This window comes from Haliotis rufescens, unplaced genomic scaffold, assembly GCF_023055435.1.
Source record: "Haliotis rufescens isolate VD_foot unplaced genomic scaffold, xgHalRufe1.0.p SCAF_6, whole genome shotgun sequence".
In the NCBI taxonomy this organism is placed as follows: domain Eukaryota; kingdom Metazoa; phylum Mollusca; class Gastropoda; order Lepetellida; family Haliotidae; genus Haliotis; species Haliotis rufescens.
The window spans coordinates 1767312-1785168 of NW_025964334.1; the positions used below are offsets into that span (position 1 = coordinate 1767312).

General features: G+C 39.7%; 1 protein-coding gene and 1 long non-coding RNA gene across 2 annotated transcripts; one reads left to right on the plus strand and one right to left on the minus strand.

The window, feature by feature from the left end:
- Positions 1 to 1887: 1887 nt before the first annotated feature.
- On the plus strand, positions 1888 to 16874 carry LOC124149784 (sodium- and chloride-dependent glycine transporter 1-like). Its single transcript, XM_046521555.2, has 13 exons — positions 1888 to 2089; positions 5906 to 6098; positions 7338 to 7469; positions 7981 to 8154; positions 8269 to 8332; positions 8683 to 8815; positions 9505 to 9639; positions 10418 to 10646; positions 11242 to 11354; positions 11759 to 11896; positions 12465 to 12564; positions 13419 to 13681; positions 14233 to 16874. The coding sequence occupies exons 1-13, from the start codon at positions 1979 to 1981 to the stop codon at positions 14467 to 14469; spliced, it is 2022 nt and encodes a 673-aa protein (XP_046377511.1). The 5' UTR covers positions 1888 to 1978; the 3' UTR covers positions 14470 to 16874.
- LOC125374713 lies at positions 10614 to 11830 on the minus strand. The gene is made up of 3 exons (XR_007218731.1): positions 11708 to 11830; positions 11299 to 11368; positions 10614 to 10743 (listed from the first exon to the last, which is right to left on the minus strand). It is a non-coding gene; the product is annotated as an uncharacterized LOC125374713 (long non-coding RNA).
- Positions 16875 to 17857: the final 983 nt, after the last annotated feature.

The window sequence follows — 17857 nt, forward strand, 5'->3', positions numbered from 1 at the left end:
ACGTCTTGTTTTATCATACGTCTTTGTTTAAGCTGAAAAGTGTCAGTGGCCATTTTTTTAATCATTGTATTCTACTTAATGTTGACAACGAATTGCCAGCTGTTTCATGAAAGGTCACACGAAGGTCAACAGAGTAGAATGTTACGTCAAAGTAATGTTTGTGTTTGAACTTTTACTGAGAAAAATCCGCCAAATTTATCTTCTTGCTTCAAAAAAAACAATCCACGTATCAATCATCTGTTATGATATCAACAAAACATCACTCGTACTTATCGGATTAAACAAGTTAAGGAGATTAACACAGGTCTGGGTGGATTAGTATTGATAGGGGTGGATAGAAGGACCGGTATTGAGAGATTGTGGGGTGGAGATGTGGAGTCAAGGGCCACATTAGAAATTAGCGTACCACGTATGAAAACAAAGACCGGAACACACAGCTATCCCGACCCCCCCCCCCCCCCCCCCCCCCCCTTAGCCTCCTACCCCTCCCTAATTCCCAACACCCCTGGCCTCCCTACCCCTCACTGATTTTTCAAGCCCTAGTTGTCAAAACACACGATCTTACATTATTTTTCATGCATTGTTTTGAAGAATCCTTGTCTGGATCGTCCTCCCGCTGGCATTAGCGCAGTAGTTGCTGACTATCGACGTCGCCGACGCCAACATCGACTTTACATTGCGACACCCACAACATTCCTACAAAGCAACGACCTTCACCCCAACGAATCGATTCCCCCTTGTACTTCAATACTATAAATAGCACGGCCTGCTATTTTCGTGCAAAATCGATAATCAAATGTTTTAAGAATACCTCTTTCAATTTAATCCCTTCTTTTAATATTTACAATGTGCAGAGCATGATCTTCGCAAAATACTGCTTCACCGCGTAGAAATTATACAAAGTTAAAAACAACAAATATATCCATCACACACCAATAATAATGGAAGCATTAATAATGACAACAATAACAGCAATAATAATGACAACAACAATAATGATGATGATGATGATGATGATGATGATGATGACGACAATAACATTCATATCAATGCTCTGGGCTTTACACAATACTAACTACGCATATAGGCATAAGACAACGTGTTAATTATAAAGAGTTATTAACCTAAGTATATTTGAAAATGTCACTCACTTCACTGTCACTTAAATCATTTATACGATATTACATAAAAATGCATAGTCACGTTCAACGTTGCTAACTTTACATGAGATATGCATATATATCCGATCACCAAATACAGGAGGGCTATCTTGACAGTCACCGTTGTCCCTGTAACCATGCCGTTCCTGGAACTGCCTCGACAGATAAAACACCCGGCTGTGCGTCTGTATCGACATACTTACATATACGATAGGGGACCTATTTTGACAGTCATCGGTATTCCACAAACTCACACCGTTCCTGGAACTATATTATGAAATATAGAAATCGGCTGTCACGCTGGTGAATAATGAAAATTTGTCAGCAAAACCGTGTTGCACGTGGATAATGGTGTTTTATAACAAATATGCTACAGAATCAATAAATAAATTTCATAATCATAACAATGTCATTTCTAACGCTCATGGTAGAAAACTTGTACAAAGATACCGACCGTGAAATGTCACTCTTACAACCAAAACATTTCCCTTCAAAGTTATTCTGCCTCAGACAACCAGACTATCTTTACTTTCATCACTTAATTTAAAAGATATGGGTATATAGTAGGTCAGTGGAGTAACTCCATTCACTCATGGAAAGGTACGCGGTGTGTCGTAATCTAGATTGTTTGTAAACATCAGAAGAAGGTCGCGGCGAAGTCACGTGGTTATGACGTCACGGCCGTCTATATAAAGCCCACGCACCGCCGTGTGTTTATATCGTAAAAGTCAACAGCCACGCGGGTCTTGCGCACACGAGTAGCTGGACATTCACTATAAGGCTTCATCTTCTTTGTTTTTGAAAAAGTAACACTTGAAATGTCTAAAGAACTGCTTCAAGTTGTCAATATAGAAGAGGTCTGTGAACCTATGCTTGGCGGGAACGAGAAAGGACAAACGATAAAATACGTGTTTCATACGGTTCAGAAGGTAAGACAGTTATGTTTTTCTATTGATGATAACGAATTGAAATGATGATTTCGCTGTAATTGTGTGTGTATTTTAAAACGGATGAAATGTTTACATTTATATTTAAGCAATTCCCCGTTTTATCGCTCACAAAAGTATTATTCTTACATGTTAATAAAAAATTGAATTTCAAAGACAATATGGATGCGATTTCAATAGACTAACATAATTTATCTAAATATCGATTTTGCGCATTCGAAAACACTTAACATGATTTTGTCACCGTGGCAACTACACCTACTGATGTCTGGAAGTGAGGGGGAAGCAGACGACATTCAGTTCAGTCTGGATTTGACCGGACTTGGAAAGTTGCCAAGGAATGGTGATTGATTCTTCTTCAATCCTGATTATTTTGTATGTCTTGGAGACAAAAATCGATAGCGCTAGGAAGCTTCCAGAGACGCGTAATCTTGATGGAAGATTGTGACGTATGCTGTTGCCGGAGAAACCAATTCCTCAAAAACGTCGCTGATCGGTTTCCACACCGAAATATCGATTCTTTATTAAAGGTGTTTAGCTGGACAGGATGAGACTGTATTTATCGAAGGTTTCTATCACCGCGCCTCTGGCCTTCTATACCCGTCTGGGAGTTAATTCCCCAAACCACACCTTAACATTATGAACCCAATACCATACCTACGCATACCAATAGAACAGTACATTAATAATGGATACATGTCGTCTACAGGTAGGCCACTCCTGCATACCAGCTTATTTATGCCCTTTGATATACAGTACATCACGTATACAGTTGAGGTGAAATGGGGGGGGGGGGGGGGGGGGGGGGGGGGGGGGGTCGCGTTTAATATCATTGTACAAATATGGTGACGTCCATCTGTGTCTGTCTGTTTGTCTGACGGACTGATTTTATCAGCCCCGACTAATGCCGTCTTTTTTATGCAAACCCACTGAGACACCATACTGCAGTCATATCACATACATATCGTTTATTCAGCAGTGAGATTGTAACTCTTTCTTCTTTTTTTAAAAAAAAGAGCTGATTGACAGCGCCTGTTCACCTTTCCAATGGCTTTTCATTATTCGTATGGGGATGCAAATATCGAAGATCATTCCCATGTTAATCCGCCTTGTATGTTTGGTTTTCCGTGTTTGACAATTTGAAAACTTTCCTGGTAAAATCCCACTCGATTTACCATCTTCAAGGAAGTAATTTCACATTACTCATTGTTTAAATAAAGAACTTGTCTTTCAATATCAAATTCCGTGTGCAACTCGGGAACGGAACACTGTGGCTGTCAAGCCGAAAAGACAGGTTTTCACATCTGATAGAACACGTGTTAAGCATACATTTGTTTCTACGATATACTACACAAAAGAAGTCAAGGAACACCCTGTTCTTTCACATTACTAGCTTATCTCTTATGCAATGACAGATTAACTAGAGTAACATGAAAGAATTGGGTGTTCTTTAACTTCTTTTGTGTAGTATATATTAAGGTGGATTTTTCAACCCATTCGCTTAAAGAGCGTTATCAATAGCGTTATTAAAGTTATATCAATTTCAACCCACCACATTTGCCGTGAGACGCGGCTTTGCTTGTCGTAAGAGGTGACTAACGGGATCGGGTGGTCAGGCTCGCTGACTTGGTTGATACTGGTCATCGTATCCCAATTGCGTGGATCGATGCTCATGATGTCAATCACTGGATTCTCTGGTCCAGACTCGATTATATTCTGTCATTTAGCTGGAATATTGCTGAGTGCGGCTTTAAACAACCAACAAACAATATAACAATCGTGCCTAGTCCGTTTTAATTTCGCAATTTGTTAAAAGTATGTATAAACTATAATCATGTGACTGTTGGTTATTCCCCAAATGGCCTATTCATATAGTCACGTGTTGAGGAAGACACATGACACCTGGGACAGTTTGCTGTAACCGGTAAAAAGATGCTGTATACATCATCACCGACAGTTAATCTGGTGATCGTCCCAACACGAGGTCCTGTTGGGCTTAGATAATAAAACATTATCATTGAAGTCACAAGTCACGGACTGATTAAAACAACGCCTGTGACTTGCTATACTAACTTATTATTTCCTGGTCGGGTAGTGTGCGTAATGTTCCGAGTTGGAGCATGTAGAATAACTGTGCCAGTGAAGTATTTGCCACAAGACACTCGTGATTGTTTTCATTCATGATGCGTTTCTTTGTATTATTATGTATATGGAAAGGAGTTTAACAACGGATGATACAGCATTTTTAAAGGGAGGGGTCCAAAACATCAAAACAGATAATTTTACATCATACTACATTTGGTTGTTAGAAGGGGATCCGCCCAGGATTAATGTATTTTACTTTTCAACCCTACAACAAACAAGGCACTCCTTCCTCCAGATCGTTGATGCACTATGTCGTCATATCGTCTATATACCGAGGTACACCAGTTGTCTCCCTTTAAAATCCAAACATCAAATTACATGTATATGCAATATTCAAATATTTCACTTTTTTTATTATGCGATCTGACCATTCCTACTCTCAACATGTAAGCATTCATTTGCTCTTATTTTTAAATACATAACGTGAATCATATCAATAACCGCGTTCTCTTGTACCTGAGCCTTTATACGCCTGTAGCATTTAGTTTCTTAGGTGCTACACTCATCGACGAGTTATCCCCCTTAGTTGATTGGTTCTAAGGGCTGTCGCTATGTGTTTTGGTGGAATTGTGTTAACCCACGCAAGTGTATTGATTCCCTCGCGATCGGCCGTTAGCGCACCAGCCCTCTCGTATTGGAGATATTTTCGTCAGCAATTACTCCGAGCGGATCACTAGAGCTTACGCGTTGGCATAGCGCCAGTGACGTCATTTGATTCACAGAAAACTCGCAGACTTCTCTCCATTTAAGTCAAGGCTGCCAAAGTTGATAAACGTCGCTGAATATAGAAACATCAATCCAAGAAAGAATCTCATTGATGTTAAACAGGGAGGTGACGTCACACAGGCGATTGTCGGTATCATCACACAGAAAGCATCTACTTGTCTTGAAACACATCGTTTGACACAGAAGATCTGTGATACTGATATATATGATCCGGAGATAGCTAACACAGGCTAGAATATACCCTTTCATAAACATTAATTTCAACATAAATTTATCATCAGTCAACTATGAGACTCACTTAAGTAACCGTTATTTAGGTTCATAGCAATTTTTATATCTTATTATCAGTTGGTTATTATTTGAAATTATAAGATGGGTAGATGGTAAGAAATGGTAAGATGGGTAGACGTACGTTAGTGTGGCTAGTCGTGATGCAATTAGACCTGCAGGAAGTGAGCGGCTGCTAGGCGTACCTCAACATGTCAATTGTAATCAGACTGATCCTAGGGTTCCGTGGTGCATGATCTTGTTAGTGAGCAGGGCCGCGCGTTATACCTCTTGGAGGAAGATCAGTGTGACGGGTGTGGCTAGCCCTTGGAAGAACACAATCTAACATGGCAGCACTACCGATGATTTAATAACAATGATCAATAAATTACTGAAACTGTACTGGTCTATTATTTTCCAATCAGAACCGATTGTTTCCATTGATTTTTAACATAAAATCGGCAGTGTGCTTCCCTTGCTAGTTTCTAGAATTTGGAAGCCTCGACGCTGTTGTTTAAAGACGTTCATCACGCGTGACGTCCTATATGGAGAGTTTGTCAGATATTAGAAAACGTCTGATTTGAATAAGAATCGGGTATAATTTACATCGGAAAATTACTGATTTAAGCACATCTCTAACGTTCTATCCATCTTTTTCAGGAAGAAAAGAAGGATGAATCTGACAGTGTGGCGACGGCGGATACAGTCGACAGCAGCGAGGACGTCAAGAGCGACGAGGCGGATAGAGGCGCCTGGGGCGGAAAGCTCGAGTTCATCTTCACCTGTATTGGCTATGCTGTAGGACTGGGCAACGTCTGGCGATTCCCCTACCTCTGCTACAAGAACGGCGGAGGTAAGACTGCACCAACTACTCATACTTGAACGACTACGGCTGCACTGACGACAACCAAAACTATACACGCTGTCGGTTCCGTTTTCGCTCACTTACTAAAATCAATCATGTATGTAGTTTCAAAAACAAGAAAAGAGATAGAATGTCCTCAACGATTGAAGCAGTTTTACAGTCCGTCCAGTATGTGTGTCCACGTTGTTTTAGATTGTGGTATCTAGTACCTACTTGACACACTGCCAGGGTATTGTCCTACCACCTGCGTTGTTATTGCATGTCCGTGTAATAACAGGAAGCATGTAGTCGAGGATATGAGATCGTATTGATTGGACTGTCGCCCTGGGCAAACCAAGATGGCTATGGAGGTTTAATTGCAAATGTATTTACGTAAATGGCGTGTTAGGAAACAGATGTGACACTTGCGATAGATACTGCCCATTGAACACCATTGTGACATCCCGTTCAGGGTTACCATACAACATAAGGGTAGCTATACATTATATTTACCGGACATCACATACTTAACGATGACGTATTGGTCCAAGGACACATCCGGCGGTTTGCTTGTTGCTATAGTACCGCTTCCTGATAAGGAACAGAGTATATATTCTATAATATTTATTTACTTATTTACTTACATATTTATTCACCTGCGTCTTAATTCCATATATACCATCAGCTGACGATATATTAACATTTGTCGAACAAAAGCAAATCTATCATCCTCAGATGTCAGTCTCTTCCGTCATTTAGAAATACAAAATCTAAAATCAATGTACTTTTTGTACTCCATTATATGATTATATATTAACATTTTTGAAAGAAGACACCGGTTTTAGAAATTAACAAATATCTGGCGTTTATTGACACAAATAATGAATTCCTGTACTCAACCATCTACACGAGACAAGGTCATTTTATACTTAATAATTTTCTAACTTTTATTAATTAAAGTATCATAAAACCTTTACGTATAACATGTTCAGTTATTTGGTGTGTATTTACAATTTGAACACTAAATTGCTTAATGTCATTTGAGGTGGAGCCATAACACTCGAGGCTAACAACGGATCCTAGGTTGTATTGTACCCCGAGAGGGTGGATTGTTCCTCATTATATCAATCACCGGAATGTCCGGTCGAGACTAGATTATTTACAGGCCGCTGTCATACAGCTATAATTTTGTCAAACAAACAAACGAACGAACCAACACCCGAGACTAACCGTCTGTTTCCGTGGCAGGTGCGTTCCTCATCCCTTACGTCATAATGCTTGCCGCGGTGGGTCTGCCCCTCTTCTACATGGAGCTGGCGTTCGGACAGTTTGCCAGCCTCGGGCCAATATCTATCTGGAGAATCAACCCTCTACTGAAAGGTAAATTTTATAAGGGAAATATATTGTCACTGAATATAGTGGGGAAAAGTCATATTTTACAAACAAGTAATTGTTTGCTGGATGTTTTTAAAAAATGTGTTGTGAAAACACAAATGTGTGCCGTTCTTCATGTCAGAAAGATTGTTCTTTTTTTAAAAAAAATCTCCAAACCTCACTCCCTCTCCCCTTACGAGAATATTAAATAGACCTTTACATTTCTCTTCTGATAGGTATGTTTTATTAGCAATTCTTCCCGTTAAAGCGTTCAGTACGAATTTGTAGACAAATCCTGTTTGTAACAATATAGCTTATGTTGTCGATTAAACTGACACTTCCGATGGGTCGGATTTGGTATTGCAACGAAGTCTTGACGCTGATGCACTATTGCCATGGTAACCAATGTAATCGGCTACATGGCATGTCTGCAGTGCGTATATAGGAGACACACTGAGATAACGCAGGTATGTGTATTATTAGATCTATTTTTATTTTATTGATTTTTATATTTCAGGACTTGGGTACAGCATGGTGATCGTATCTTGGCTAATCAGCTTGTATTACAACGTCATTATTGCGCATACGCTCTTCTACCTTGGCGCATCCATGACACCTGTGTTGCCATGGACAACGTGTGGAAATACATGGAACACCAACAGTTGTCTCTCCCATAACTTCTCAGACAGTGGTAAGTATTCAGGTTTTCCTTTTTTTTGTAAATGATGTACCACGTGGTGTCGATAAAGTTGTGTTTTGTATTGTCATGGCATGTTTTTTAGAGTTATCTCCCCTATAATTACAGCCGTTGCACCCCCATCGCACCCCAGCAACGTGACGTTCAACACTCCCGCGGAGGAATATTATAAGTGAGTTATTAACTTTTAAGCTGAAACAGGTTATTTCAATTTAGTTTAATAATAATAACTAAATGTGCCTGCTAATCAGGGCCGTTCCTCACAGCAATGATAACACTAGGACAGTTGCACATCTATGTTAAATTATAACATTTTCGTTGATTTGTGTGTAAACTATTTTATTATGAGGAACACAACGTTTCGGAGTATATACTTACTCCTTCATCAGATGCATGATGATATTGTTGTGATATTTCGAAAAGCGGAATAAAACAATATTCATTCCATGCAATTCCAAACATAGATACTTTCATTCACAGCCCCTTCGATTGCCCCGTAACGCTCCGTCTTGTTTGTTTCAGATACTTCGTCCTTGAACAGAATGACAACATTGGGGAACTTGGATCCGTCAACTGGAAACTGGCGCTGTGTCTCCTCGCCGCGTGGGTCATAGTTGGGGCGTGTTTGATTCGGGGCATCCAATCCCTCGGAAAGGTAACTTTTTCATCACTGTTACAATGTCAATCTCTATCTTTCGGCTATATGTAACAGTCTAGTTCTGTGCTTGTTTGGACCGAATCTGTTAAAACTGTTGCTAAGACTTCCTTGACATTCTGATAAAGTTACGAGGCACATGTCACCTCTTATTTCTCACAATAGACCCCATAAAAATCTTGTTTCTGATCACTTTCATCATAACAAGAAAAATGTAGGGTAGGTAGGTCGAATTATAAATTATTTTTTATGGCCATTTCCTAGCCATATCCAGTAGAGAGTTGCGTGCCATGTTTTAAACATTGCCTTATTTGGTAGTCAAGAATGTGTTAAATAATTTAAAAAAGTATAACTCCGTAACGAAAAATAACCCTAAATCTGCAGAACCGAAATTAGCATGCGAACATTTATTTAATACTTCAGCTGGGTCCGATACCTAAGGTTGATTGATGTTGAGAATTATTTTAATGTCCATCAAAGTCAAAGTTGGTAAAAAAGGGTGTCTTAACACAAGGGGTCTAGCACAATGTAGGACCACAATATTTACCTTGATAATGTTCAAGCAACATTTTAGTTCAGCGACCCCACTCGATATTACGTCAGGAGTTGTCCTTCTTTGAATGGCACATGCCGCTTTTACGGCCGCTTGAGTTTGTCACACATGGTGACATTTCTTGCATGTGTTGCAGGTGGTTTATTTCACCGCGGTGTTCCCGTACATCATGCTTACCATCCTTCTCATCCGGGGCGTGACACTAGATGGCGCTCTGGATGGCATTATCTACTATCTGAAACCTGACTTCTCCAGGCTCGGCGACCCTCGGGTAAGTCCGTCTGATCGAGTGAGTGAGTAATTGGGTTTTAACTTGTCGGAATGATACAAATTACTTTGTTAATGTGTTATTGGTGGAGTATAACGCTTGATTTAGGGACATTTGTTTTATCCTGATGTATGGAGTCAAGTCAATGCATCATACCAGTTATATATGTACATAGTCCGCGAGTGTGATAAATGTTAAACTCTTGCAATGCAGCAACCATCTGATACATATGTTGGCGTCATCAAAGATCGTTTACAGAATGTGTTAGATACGCATGCGTTTCGCGATACGGGTTAACCTTGAAAATGTCATTCTCTTCACAATTACCACATACGTGTATTCTGATGGAATAAAATAAGGGAACTAAAATAGATACAAAGCAGTCTTTATGGTTTTTATCCAGTACTACATTGATGAATAATCTCTGCTATGTGGTGGAAACATCAGAACCATGGCTCCTTCAATAGGCGGTCCCTTATTTCTGTTTATGTATGCCAGTGTTAACTGCTAGCCCTTATAGGCATCTTTGATACTCCCCAGGGAGCTGATAATGAATACTAATCCATGTACCAGGTTTTTTAAGTTTGTGTAACGCTAATGAGCAGTTATCCATGTTGGAAGTCTACGCAATGCATTATTATTATTATTATTATTATTGTTGTTGTTGTTGTTGTTGTTGTTCTTGTTTCCATTATTATTGGTGTGCGATGGGCGTATTTGTAGTTGTTGTTTGTCTACGGGGTCATTATTATTATTATTATTATTATTATTATTTTTGCAGGTGTGGAGCGACGCCGCCACGCAGATCTTTTACTCTCTGAGTACCTGTACAGGTGGGCTAATTACCATGTCCAGCTTCAACAAGTTCAGGAACAACTGCTACAAGGACTCTCTCATCGTCGCCCTCATCAACTGCGCCACCAGCATCTTCGCCGGCTTGGTCATCTTCTCCATCCTGGGCTTCATGGCTAAGGAGAAGGGTGTCTCCGTCGCGGATGTCGCCGATGGAGGTGGGTGTAGATACTGTCCCAGTCATTTTGAAGAGGGGCTGTGATCCATTGTCTGTGTCCATTTCTGTCTTGGCCTATATGTCGTAATTAGCACCCTCTGTAACGGAATCTTGAGTAATTAGTAATCATTAACTGTTAGACTGATAACCATGGGGAAATTGATTTAACTGGTGGTTTTGAAAGATTTGAATTTGACTAGCTTGGACTTCAAATATGTCCTTGTGCCTCAGTTTATGACACAATTTGTTTTCGTTATTTTTGAGTAATATAGAGAGAAAGAATGCATGCAAACGTTGCACGGGATAGAATTCGGGGTAACCTATACCCTTTCGTGGGTAAATGTAAAATTACGTTGACCATAATATACCGGAAACGAAAAACAAAACATTTCTTCTTTGTATATACTTAAAGGAAATAAGATATTTTTCGGAATAAACAAGAGTAAAATAACATGATTGTCTGTGAAGTAATATGTTTGTCCGTGAAGTAGTATGTTTGTCTGTGAAGTAATATGTGTGTCTGTGAAGTAATATGTGTGTCTGTGAAGTAATATGTTTGTCCGTGAAGTAATATGTTTGCTGCTTGTCGCCACCAGGTCCCGGTCTGGCGTTCGTTGTGTACCCTGAAGCTATTTCCCGGATGCCAGTCTCACCTCTGTGGGCCGTCTTCTTCTTCCTCATGATGGCAACTCTCGGATTCGGATCCCAGGTGAGATTCACATCCTGGGGAGGGAATCTGAATATAATGATACAGCTGTTATTATGGATAAATATCGTAATGATAATTATTATAAACTTAGCAATTATATCGAAAAGAGTTTTTTCTCGTTAACAATAGTTAATGATAATAATAATGATACTACTATTAATTAATTACTATGATGGTGATTATCATGATTATTACAAGGGCAATTATGTAGAGATAGGTCTTAATTTTATATATAAAAAAATGTTAATACACAGTAATTACAGGCAATAAAATAAAGATAATAATTTCTATTTTTCTAGTTTCGTACCTTAGTCATTTGTATTTTTGGCGTTAATATATTTTTTCCTGTTTACCTTTTTAATCCAAACCTGAAATAGTTTCACATTTCACGTGTGTGTTTCCAGTTCTCAATGGTCGAGTGCGTGATGAGTGCATTCATTGACGAGTTCCGCTCCTCCCTGCCCGGCAAGCTGGCGTCAACGTTGTTCAGAGTCGGCATCGTCGTTGTCGGTTTCCTCCTCGGGCTCCCCATGGTGTGCAAGGTACAAGACTGACACCCACAACCACTCTAGTATCATAATAATAATAATAATAATAATAATAATAATAATATCCCTAGTGACATGTAGTAGTAGTATGGTATAATGATGAAGATGCTCACAGCATAATATAACTACTACTACTACTACTACTACTACTACTACTTCTACTACTACTTCTACTACTACTACTACTATTTAGCTGTATCAATGCCCAAAAGGTGTGTTCAAGGCGCTGCACACTTATTATCCGGTCCAGGGAGCAGTATCGATTTAAATCATATTTTTATCTCCCCGGGAAATATACAATTAACAAACATGGAATCTGGGTCAGTTAACCCGCTTCATTCAGAAGGACTGATAACTTGCATTGAGTTTCAAGGACAATAGCCAAGCAACACAGCTGCGAGATTCTTGCATATGGGCGGCGGAGTGAAATGAGTCGATCTAGCCGGGCGCACCCACTGAAAGGATTTCTGTATTTAGAACATGTTGAATGATTTAGCATACGGTTTAATACATTGGTTTAATACATTCGACTGGGGTATTGACTGAGCATTATTTCTTTCAGGGGGGTATTTACCTATTGAACCTGGTCGACTACAGTGTGGGCGGCTTCCCCCTCCTCGTCGTCGGCCTCATCGAGATTGTCGCCCTCAACTGGATCTACAGTAAGTGGACATCCTCAAGTACTAGTCTCTCCATCCTCTGTCCCCTCGTGGGAAATCCGGGTTAGAATATGTCCCCAGGAATCTCTGTTCATTGGCACAGGCGACTTAATGGCGTGGTCATGTTGTCCATGCCGTGTCAACGTATCCCGGCGGTATGAATTGTTGCTCATGATATCAGTCACTGGATTGATCCATTACAGACCGCCATCTTCTAGCTGGAAATTGCTGAATGCGGCGTTAATATATAGCATGTTGTGTTTCGTAAGGAATTGGGTGCAAATATCAATGGTACGATGTATGTAAGGGCGTGTATTACATCCATAAAAAAAGAAGACGCGTGTCGCTGGCTCTGCGACTCTCTATGAAGAGTTACCCTCCTTAGATGCCGGGATCCGAAAGTCGTTGGTTCGGATCCCAGATTCGTCGCTGTTATGATTCTTTGTCCGTCCCTGATAGTATATTCCACCAACGTGGTTAACATGACTGAAAGAGGTAAACCCAAACCCTTATCATGTAAATATCCGGGTTATAATTGGTCTTCATAACCCATGCTTGCCGTAAGAGGCGACTAACGGGATCGGGTTGTCAGGCTCTTTGACTTTGTTGACGCATGTCATCGTATCCCAGTTGCGTGGATCGATACTCATGATAGCAATCACTGGATTGTCTGGTCCTGATTCGATTATTCACAGACCGCCGTCATATATTGCTAAATGCGGCGGTAAACAACAAACAAAGCAACAAACGTGTGTATGAGGGCAGGTAAACAAACAAACAATCCCGGTCATGTAATCAAAACAGTTTAGTACCATTTGTTGTGTACAGACACATACTAATTCACAAACTTTTCACAGAATTCGAGCGGTTCTCGGAAGACATTGAGATGATGCTGGGGAAGAAACCAAACCTGTACTGGCAGATCTGTTGGAAGTTTGTCTCGCCGATTGTGATCGGCGCCACCATCATCTTCAACATTGTGCTGTACAAGAACCCCAGCTATGAGACCGCCCCGTACCCCGTGACCATGTTGGCCGCCGGCTGGATGATCGTCATGTTCCCCATCGTCACCGTCCCCATCTACTTCATGTACAAGTACTGTGTTGAAGGCGGCTTCTCGGTGAGTTTACGTCACATCTCCAACAGAATCTCGGCAAACACTAGCAGGAAGCCATATTGGAACTAGTTTCAATCAATCAATCTTTATTACAGAAATACGGAAAGGCTATTTGCCTACAGTACACATCTTTGTGGATAGTGGGTGGACATATTGATTTCTATGTATTTAAGTCACTCATCTTATCATTGCTACAATTCATTGCACGGAATACATACGCAGTCAAAGGCTTCAGTACATTCTTATTTGACATTAATTCATTAAACTTAAATATAACATGGCCGAACATGACACATTAAATGGTATTTTGCGGGGTTTGAACATATGATATTGACAGGAAGAAAATGAATTGTATGCGAATGGTATTAACTCGCAAGGAATGAGTGCTGGACAGTCAGTCCCGGGATTAAGGTGAACAGGAACTGTGTGCTGATTATATATTTATGGAAAGAAGCAAGAAAACTTCAAGTGAAATAGCAGTAGAGATTTTGTGAAAACATAATCCTTTTGTAACCTTCCGGCTTCGTTTTGTAACCTTCCGCCTCCATTTTCAGCTACTGGTGTACAACATGTCCCCGATCCCCCAGTGGGGTCCCTGTAAGCTGGAGGACCGTATGAAACACAGCAGGTACGCCCCGTCAGAGGTCAAGGTCGACGACATCCAGAAGACACGCCCCACCTTCCTCTTCGGTAGCAACGCCTCCACCATGACGGCTGACACGAGGCTCTCGCCGGTGTCCTCCGTCCTCAACAGCAGGGTGTCACTCAGTCCCAGCATCGCCAATGTTTGAGGACGGACCGAACAGAAGCAGACGACAATCAATGCAATGTCAGAAATGGCGGGAAGAATTAAAGGAGCTTTAATGAAAGTGAAAATGGCAGTATACGCCCGAAACTGTTGTCATGGCACCAGTGAGAGGACGAGTGAAGATGGCGCGATGCACGGTGGGCACATAGTGGTGCTAGCAGGCTGATCCATCAAGAGGCCTAGACAGTTCCAGAACATCCAGTTGTAATAGATTCACTCTTCAGACAGTCTGCCTTAGATTCAGACACGCGAAGAAAGTCTGAAATAGGCTCTGATTGTGACTGTGATAGATTTTCACGATCTGTGATAGTATCAGACACACGTCAGGCAGTATGTGATAGTATGAGATTTTACAATCTAGTCATTACACTGTCTTGTGACGTCACGCGCATAGACGGTACACCTAATAACATATCGTTGTGTTGTGTGTCACGTGCGACGAGGATATGACTTTTATATCCATGAAACATCTAACATATTCCCGGGACACCATCCATCTGTCACCATAGTTACCAGAGAGAGTTGAGAGGACATAATCTGCACTGAACATGTTTCTTCTAGAATGGTCATTTATATCGTTATATCACACTGTCCAGCTCGACTATGACCTATGACCGAGCATTGGGGTACATTTATGTACCATTTGGATTTAAAATTATAATATTCAACAAGAGCATAACTTTGAAAAATCGTATTTTAAATTCAATTTTATTATATTTGCATGTGTATATTATAAGACTCTCTATTCTTATTAGACCACACATAAAGTCTTGTTTCTCATCACCTGATATGATGGGTAGGTCGAAATTTATTTTGGATTTCGATTTCTTACCCTAACCTCACATCTTCTGAAAAAACAATGCGGAACCGGATCTTAAAGTAAACACATTGAAAAAAACAACTTTGTCGGGCCGGTCAGTCATGAGTATAATTAAGTCAAGTATAATTGTGTGTGTGGTCTAATTAAAAAAAAGAGGATTAGTCAATATTCTTTCAAATGACAAAAAAACCAGAAGCATTCCAAACCACAGCGAAGGTGCTACCGTGCGCCATACTGACTGTATGCTGCGTGCAGAATGTTACCACTCTATTATTTTTATAGTTTTTATCCGCCAAACTATTTATGATACACATATCTTTGTGTCTGGAACACGGGTGAATGATGCGCATTTTGCAGTTCAATTCATAATGGTATTATGTTCCATCCGAGAAATTAGTCCAAGGACATTCCACGATAAAACCTTGTTGCTGATTGCTCTACAGATCCGCTGACTCATGGATTCCAAGATTGTGATAAACACATCCTATTTGACCGTTTTCAAATTTTATGATGTTAACTTTAATTGTTTCGACTACGGAGAGTGAGACAAATAGAGATTCGAGATTTTATGGTTGCTAGTCATTCGTGATACAGAAAGCTATACCGATAATCTGCACCCTAGTTTACATACCATTGTACTGAAGGGTGGTAAGCATAAAGGTTTATTAATAAAGTGTCTTAGAGAGTTGTAAATATTTTATATCAAATCTGAGCCTGTATCGACAGTGTAAAATGTCATAATTTATCATTTTTTCTAAAGTTTCCCAACAACGAGTCCACTGAATTGTCTATTCTTGTTGTGCATTATAATCATGCTGCTATATTTTTCAAGCACTGCCAGATTCGCCTAAATGGGTAATTTTAAGTAGTGGAACCTGTCGAAACTGGATTTCTGTCAATACTGGACCACATTTACGGTTCCGAATATACTCTGATAAATAGCATTTCTTTCAGCCTTGTTAATTTCCCTTCTCAATATCTCCTGCTATAACCAAATCAATCCGGACCACTGTTTAAACCGGACATGCATTGTAATTCCCCATTTCAATATCTCCTGCTGTAACCACGTCAATCCGGACCACTGTTTAAACCGGACATGCATTGTAATTCCCCATTTCAATATCTCCTGCTGTAACCACATCAATCCGGACCACTGTTTAAACCGGACATGCATTGTTAATTCCCCATTTCAATATCTCCTGCTGTAACCTCATCAATCCGGACCACTGTTTAAACCGGACATGCATTGTTAATTCCCCATTTCAATATTTCCTGCTGTAACCACATCAATCCGGACCACTGTTTAAACCGGACATGCATTGTTAATTCCCCATTTCAATGTCTCCTGCTATAACCACATCAATCCGGACCACTGTTTAAACCGGACATGCATTTGGGTCCCAAAGAATTCCGTTTTGACAGATTACACTCTATATTCCTACAGGTGATTCCACCCTTGACAGCGTGGACATTTTACCGCCATGTGTTCTAGTTGGCCAATGTCTTTACTGCCAATGTTTGTTTTTTGTATTGAGACATACTCTTTTGTAATAAAACTAATACTGTTATTTTTATTTTTATTATTCATTGTGGTATTTGACTTATATTTTAGCAATCTATACTATTTTTAGTAACTGTCTGACTTTTTCCAGAGTTAGATGCTACCAATAAAATGGGGTTAAAACTTATAACACAACGAAAGCGTTGTAACTGTATGCTAATATAGAACTTCTGATATCTCGACATGAAGTAGATCTGTCATGTTTAAAATAATCCGAATCCCTGGAATCCCAGACGCAAAACTGCTGATACTTACTAATCCAGGGATTAACTACCAATCCAGGAATTAACTACATATCTAAGAATTAACTACCAATCCAAGAATTAACTACCATTCAAAGAAGTAACAACCATTCAAAGGATTAACTATACCTAAATCCAAACGTCAAGTTGTTTTTAAGTAAAGAGGTTTTTTTCAGAAATATATAATCAAAACACCACTCTTCATTCAGTCGGTAGTGGTGTTAAGTTGGGCGTGGTTTTGACTCCACATGCGTTCCAAAACTTAAATTGTTAAAATAAAATTTAAACATAATTCAAAATTTAAATTTAAGTTGTGCTTCTTTACACACGTCTCGGGGAAGTGTCTGGTTGATTTCATTTAAGATGTACATCAGTTTGATGGGGAATATTATGGGTGAAGTTTCTGTTGGATCCGCGTATTCATTCAAACGGCATCAAACGGCTCTGGTCTGTCCTGACGCAGGTTGTATACTGTTGAAATAAAACAATACCCCATAGCATTATGAATTTCAGTTATCAATTTATTTCATCAGGTTTACATTTACTTTTGAGCATATATACAAAACACACAGTTTTAAAGTCACATTGTATTTCTTCACAGTTTATATAAACGAGTTGTTGAATGTTGAATTCCTTTAACAAAACCAATGTCAGATGTCATCACTACATCATAGTGATTCATAAACACGTGATATTGATACTGTCGGAATTGCACAGTAGATATTTCTTATGCTTATTGAAAGAGTTT